The 6,939-nt window shown below is 42.4% G+C and overlaps 1 protein-coding gene and 1 pseudogene across 1 annotated transcript in view; one reads left to right on the top strand and one right to left on the bottom strand.

The window, feature by feature from the left end:
* Window positions 1-6,939, top strand: part of MS4A7 (membrane spanning 4-domains A7) — an 18,512-nt gene that overhangs the window by 3,571 nt on the left and 8,002 nt on the right. The window contains exons 2-3 of the mRNA XM_011379457.2: window positions 2,600-2,762; window positions 6,174-6,383. Of these exons, the coding sequence (XP_011377759.1) occupies window positions 2,610-2,762; window positions 6,174-6,383 (363 nt within the window). The 5' untranslated portion in view covers window positions 2,600-2,609. The remainder of the gene's footprint in view (window positions 1-2,599; window positions 2,763-6,173; window positions 6,384-6,939) is intronic.
* On the bottom strand, window positions 3,632-3,750 carry LOC111731307 (annotated as a pseudogene).

Here is a 6,939-nt window from a genome sequence, read left to right as displayed (position 1 = left end):
TAACATGAGATCTGCCCGCTTGACAGCTTTTTAAATGTACAACACAGCACTGTTATGTCTGGGCACGGTATTGTACAGGAGGTCTCTAGAACTTATGTAGAACTGAAATTTTCTACATGTATAGCAACTCTCTATTTTCTCCTCCTATAGATCTTGGCAACCAGTATTCTAGTCTTTGCATCTATGAGTCTGACTATTTTAGATACCTCGTATAAATCAAATCATGCTCTTGAGGTGACTGGCTTATTTCACGTAGCACAATGTCCTCAAGGTCAGTTTAAAAGAAGAAAGAAGGAAATATTACAATATGGACGAACCTTGAAAGACTGGTTACTAAGATGAGAAAGAAGAAGGGGTATACAGGGCATATTTGGGCTTTTAAAACACAGGAACAAGGCAGAAACCAAATCACTAGAATATGGGAACAATTCTGGAGACAGAGACCATCAGCCCACATTCTGTAAGGTCAGAAATGTTCCTGTGGGTTAACACAAAGCTGAGGTGGCAGATGGTGGACTTGGCCTATGGGGGAGGAAGGGTGCAGGGGCTGAGATCATGTGTAGCTAGACAGACATGCCCAAACCCGCAGGGAACAGAAGAACTGTGGCATTAGACTGCCTGGGTTCAATGCCTTCACTATGTGCTAGGTATACAATCTTGTGCAAACCATTTAACCTCTCTAAGCCACATTTTTATCTACCGAATTCAAGTAACTATAGTACTACCTCTGAGAGTAGTACTCCAACCAAAGCTTGGACTCATAGCGGGTGCTCAGTCATGTTAGCAATTGCTATCATTTTATTGAAAACTACTGTTCGATTTTGAAACCTAAAATCTCTCCAAAGCTGCTGTTTTCCTACTTCTTTGTCTTTAAAGATGGGCTGGAATGCTCAGTAAAAAGGGCCTAGAACCATCCATGGCATCCTCGTCCCAACTCTACTGCAAGGATTCGCTGTCAACACAGTTCCCCGCCTTGTTCATGTAACCTCACCCATACCTCTGCCCCGGTTCCACTGCCCCCTCCAATGACAATTAACTCCTCAGACAAGGAGAACTTCATTTTTAATAACTCTGGTACTTGATGCCAAGAGAGCATGAGAAACTTGACCAAGGCACCTATGTAGCTGTAGAAATGGGAGAGAGGTCACTAACCTCTTGCTGAGTCTTACGGAACACCTGAGCAAGTCCACAGAGGCAGAAGGGGCACCCAGGTGCATCACCTCATTCAGCTCCTCACAGGAGTCCTTCACGATGGCATTGTTATTCCTATTTTATAGGTAATGGAACTGAGGATGAGTAAGGGGAAATGACTCAACTGTAGCCAGCTAATAAATGGAGTTAGAATAGCAATGAGTTTTAGATGAACTGCTATGCAATGAGAGTTTATCATGTGCCCTGCTCTATGTTGAGTCCATTACATGCAGCGCCTCGTCTAACCTTCGCCATGAATCTAAGAAGTGGCTAAAATAACTTGCCTGTGGTAAGGTGATTAATAATTGGTGAGTATAAAATATGAGCACAGGACTAGACTCTAAGACACATGCTCAGGTGTGCGACTAGATGCTGAGGCATCGGACTGCCAGCCCAGCGCCCCTCTCCATCTCCCCCACTAGTTGTGAGATTGTGGATGCCCCCTCCAATCTTTACGTGTTATACACTGCATTCAAGAGAGCCTAGGACCACGCCTAAAACACCAAGACACAGAGGTGGAGCATCGAGGAACAGAACTGTGGCATCGTCGGATTATTACAAGCTTTATCCAAACTACGGTCTTCGAGAGGGGGTGTGTCATGCTGAGAACAGATCCAGGGAGCATCCCAGTGGCTAAACTCTGCTGCCGATGCCACAGGGCCCAGCAACGCTGCTGAGCTGGTGGACAGCAGACGACTTGCTCCTTGAGTCTACACTGGAACTGCCAAAGTTAGGAAGGAAGAAAGAAGAGCATTCCTGTGGTTTTGAGACAAATATCACAAGCTTCAGAGCCGGTTCAACTTGGTTCATATGTGCCAGGCGAAGTGCTTCGTGTGCCTACTGTGTTGAATGAAAATCGCCTGAACTTATTAGCCCTGCGTTTCTAATGCTTAGGTAGATTTCATCACACCTAACTGGTTATGAGGATAAGAACGCTATGACCCAGTGCCTGGAATTCAGCAGGAGTGAAATAAATGTTCACGTGAACAGTTATTGAGCGAATGCAGGCACGGGGTCATGCAAGGTAGGACAGGCCCTATACAGGAAAGGGATGTGGAATAACATTAACCAACATCTTTAGGGAGAGAAAAGAAGACTCTGACGGAGGGCTGAGCAGTACAGGTGTAGCATGAAAGTACAATACCTGCCGATGTGTGGGAATGCGCCACAGGTGAAGCAGAGGTATAGGGAGAAGGAAGGAGGGAGCTGGCAGGAGGGAGAGTGAGGTGAATACACTTAGGGTTGCAAAGAAGGTACTACGTGAAGGTCCTATGTTTTGTTCCGAAAGGACAGGTCACCCCTCGGACAATGGAGCAAACGTCTTAAGTTCCTGCAAAGTCTGGTCCCTAGGAGTTTCATATCATTAAGTCAAACTCTGGGTCCTAACTGAGTTCTCTGCCTCTTCCAGTGTCCTCAGCATGATGCTGTCCCAGCCCAAGGCCAAGGAAGAAGCCTTTGACTGTTCCACTCCAAAGGGCACCATTATCCCCCAAAGGGAGACACATGGGCACGTCTACCCAAAAGAGGATAAACCGCAGGATGAGCTGCAAAAAGAAGCCACAGTGCTTGGAGTAAGTCCCCTCATTGTAAGGAAGACACTAGGGAAATATTGCAAATGTGTCTTGACTACAGATCTGCAATGGATCTGGGAGATTCTTTTTTTTTTTTTCCTGTCTGACTCCAGGCTGATTGGAACATGAAAGGGCACTTTGTGGGAAGACTATACGCTCCTCAGACCTCACCGTAAACTAAAACCACTAGATCTTTTCTACCTGAAATCTACACAATAAAGTCTTTTATAATTAGAGATTTTGGATTTAACCAAATAACCTTACTCAATATTATTAAATTAGATTATTTTATTTTGAGCTCATTTCTGAAACATTTGGGATGAGACGATCTGGACTAATCTCCCTATATGTTTTCTCCCTATTGACCTGAGTAACGGTAAGACACCCATGTATCCTAGGTCACTATCCTTCAGATCCAGGACTTTAATTCTCATGTGGTCCTGAATATCCCTGTCTAAGACCCAACTCCTACTCACCCCAGCTCTGGAAAGCTGCTCAGTTTCGCCCTTTGGAATTCAGAGTCAGTTAACAGCATAATCCTCTTTATCCTCCCATTTTTTTTTTTTTTCCTCAAAGGCCCTTCTGGCTCCCGAAGGCACTGCTTGCATGGTAACCCTCCCTTCTAGGCATAGAAGTGAAGGCAGTACTTTCTTTGCTTCTCAAGAACACTTTTAGCTCAGTCTTTTCCTTTCAACTCCCAAAACTACTTTAGAATCTTATGTCATCTTACTAGGTAATTCACTCCCACTTTTTAAACACACACACACACGCACACACACCCTTTCTAATTTATGACCATAACCTCAAATGTACTGTAAAAGCTGCCTAAAATGTACATGATATTTCTTTCTTTCTTTTTTTTTTTTTAACGCCTACAGCACCTGGTCTTCCTAGGTGGTCTCCCATCCAAATATTAACCAGGCCCGACCCTGCTCAGCTTCCGAGATCAGACAAGATCGGGCACGTTCAGGGTGGCATGGCCGTAGACAACATGATATTTCTTCATTCATTCACTTTCCTGCTATCCCAGAAAACTATTTCATACATACTTTGCCCTCAAAATGCCTCTAATGCTTTTTCCTTCTCCATGTATTACCTTGCTTCCTATACCACTGAGAAACTGAGGCAATCTAGACAGGGTTTCACAAGCCGCTACACATCTACGATTATCCACATCTGTGCCCACATAGCCCTCTCTCCTCTCCAGCCACTAAGAAGAAAATGCCCATCTAATTAATGATCGCCCTTGCTTTGCGCAGTAAATCCCATCCCTTACTACTTGTTCCAGTAATTCTCTACATTCTCTTTGCAAAAATTTGAATCGTCAACGTGAGCACAGAATCTTACTGCATCTTGAAAACAAAAAAAGTAAAATCAAATACTTTTAATTTCACGCACCCCCCAGGTAGTGCCCGTTCGTTACTTGGCTTCCCAGTAACACTCCTGTAAAGGGTAGGAAGTCTCCAATTACTCCTGAATGATATTCTCTCTTGAATCATAGCCAACGGCATTTGTTCTCCCCTTTGCTCCACATGACTGACCCCATTTTCAAGTCTCTGTTGATAACTTTTTTAAATTAATGAAAGGGATTGATGCAGTCGACCACTCTCTCTTACTTGAAACATTTTTTTTTTTCACCTGTGGTCCTGAATATCCCATTCTCGGACATCACATTCTTCTGGTTTTCCATCTTCCTCCTTGGCTGTTCTTTTTATGCTCCTTTACAGTTTCTATGTTTTTCTCGGACATCACATTCTTCTGGTTTTCCATCTTCCTCCTTGGCTGTTTTTTTTATGCTCCTTTACAGTTTCTATGTTTTTCTCTGTTCCTAAATTTGGAGTGCTCCAAATTTAGTCCTTGATTCCATTCTCTTTCTGTATCTGCTGCCGTGGTGACCTCATCCAGTAACATGACTTTAAATATTATCTCCACTTACGACTTGAAAAAAAAGAGACTATATCCTTTGCCTGGATCTCTCCTCCAAACTTAAGAGTCATATATCCAACAGCCTATGTATACCTCCACTTGGATATCTACTAGACATCTCTTCTTTAACCTGCCTGAGACTGAAAATCCTGATCTTCCTCCCCAAACCCACTCCTCAGAGAATATTTCCCATCTCGGATCAATGTCAATTCCATCATTTCAGATGCTCAAGCCAAAAGCCTTGGAGGCAACCTTCATTCCTCTTTCATAATCCATATCAAACTGTCAGCAAATCCGACAGGTGTAATCTTCATAGCACAGCTAGAATCCAACTTGTTCTCACTACCTCTACTATTGACATTTTCCTTCAACTCAAGATCATCTCACATGTGAATCATTGCAATACTCTCCTTATTGATCTCCCTGCTGTTCGCTTATAACCTATTATTAACAGAACATGTAGAATCGTCTTTTAAAAATATAAATTAGATCATGTAATCCCTTTGCTCAAAATTATCCAATTGGCTTTTTTACTCAGAAAGAAAGGCGGAAGAAATTGCCCACGAAGCACTCCATAGCTTGCATTATGCACACAGTACTTCTCATTTCCTAGTACTTTGCTCTTGACGCATATCATTTTCCAAGAAAGTTGTCTGTAAAGGACATAGTACATGTCCAGTGGCAGTGGTTCTCATTTGCTTTATTCCCCTGATGCCTGGTATATAATAGATACCCAATAAATTAATTATACGAGTGCCTGAATTCTCTTGACTTTAAGTTATTTCTCCTACGTCTGCATCATCTTTCAATTACATATGCATTAAACGGCTGAGTCAGAATGTGGGCTCTAGATCGAGTGAACAGGACTCAAATCCTGATTCTTCCACTTGACCGTTGGTGTGGGTTTGTATAAGTTATTCTGTAACTTTGTAACTCCCAGTGCCTCATTTTTCTCATCCATAAATAAGGCGACATAAATAGCCAGAATGTAGAAAGTGTTCAACAAATGTAGACTATCATCATCATCAATGGTATCGTAAAAATAGTAACTATTATTAAAATCCAATGATGAATAAAATAAGATGAATTACCACACTAAAGACTTCTTGCTCTATTTTATTTCTATTGAAATTGAGCCCTTTATTACATTCCCTTGGTAAGTTTGCTTCCTATATACATCTAACTGGATTGTTGTCCAAAAAAATGTTCTCCATTTACTTCTAGAACCATAAAAAATTTGTCAGCTTTTTCAAAATAAAGTTAAAATGCTCAGAGGATCACTCCCTGGTTTGCTAGTTTAATATCCTATCAGAAAACAAAAGGTGTTAATTATACACGAATTTCTCTTAAAGAATGCCCATTGACTCCTTGTTAACACTTTTTTCCTTTTTAATATGACAAATTATGACATTTTAATACTCTTTATAATTCACACTTTTAGCTGTTTAAAGTGTATTCTAGAAGTTTCACTCTTGTCTCTTGTAGGTTATCCAGATCCTGTGTGGCCTGATGATTTCAAGCTTGGGGGCCATTGTGGTTTTTGCTCCTTACTCTTCCCACTTCAAGCCAGCAGTTTCCACCATTTTAATGTCTGGGTACCCATTTGTAGGAGCTCTGTGTGTGAGTAGAGTGGGGTCTCTAAGGGGGAATGTGCTTTATAAATGCCAAGAGGGTGCTAAGCCATGGAGTAACTCAGTCCCAAGAGGTGGGGAGGCGGGAAAAGGAGGCTAAGGCTTCTGAAGTTCCCTCCGTTATCATCCCACATCATGTCTCTCCAGTTAGGAAGATCAGAGACAAGCTTAACCTGCCTTCCTGTGTGAGCATCCCAGGGAGGGAATGGTTAGGGCAGGAGGTAAAAGGGTAACAAAATGGGCATACAGTACGGCATTTCTTACCTGGTCTTAAAGCATACCTCTGGAAAAGTGGAAGATTTGTCATATCCTTCCTTGGGCCAATGGATTCCCTCCAGTTTAAGAATAATCCACCTGTCAGGTAGGGAGTAAAAAGGGACATTTTTAGAATAAAATGAGCACCACTGGTAGATGCCACACGTTGGCAGAGAATTAAATTCGCGACGGTAAAATTCCTGAGAAGCAGGGGCACTCTTGCTGTGTGTTCAGAGGCAATCCTGAGCATTTGGCAGACTTCTTTGCTGTCTTCCATCTAATGGCTCATGAAGAAGGGCCCACTGAATTCCTTTCTTTAGACACCAGCCAGGGCCTAGTCATGCATCCCACAAAAGGCCACTTCT

The sequence above is a fragment of the Pteropus vampyrus genome, unplaced genomic scaffold, assembly GCF_000151845.1.
Source record: "Pteropus vampyrus isolate Shadow unplaced genomic scaffold, Pvam_2.0 Scaffold360, whole genome shotgun sequence".
Taxonomy (NCBI): Eukaryota; Metazoa; Chordata; class Mammalia; order Chiroptera; family Pteropodidae; genus Pteropus; species Pteropus vampyrus.
This window is presented reverse-complemented; position numbering and strand designations above follow the sequence as displayed.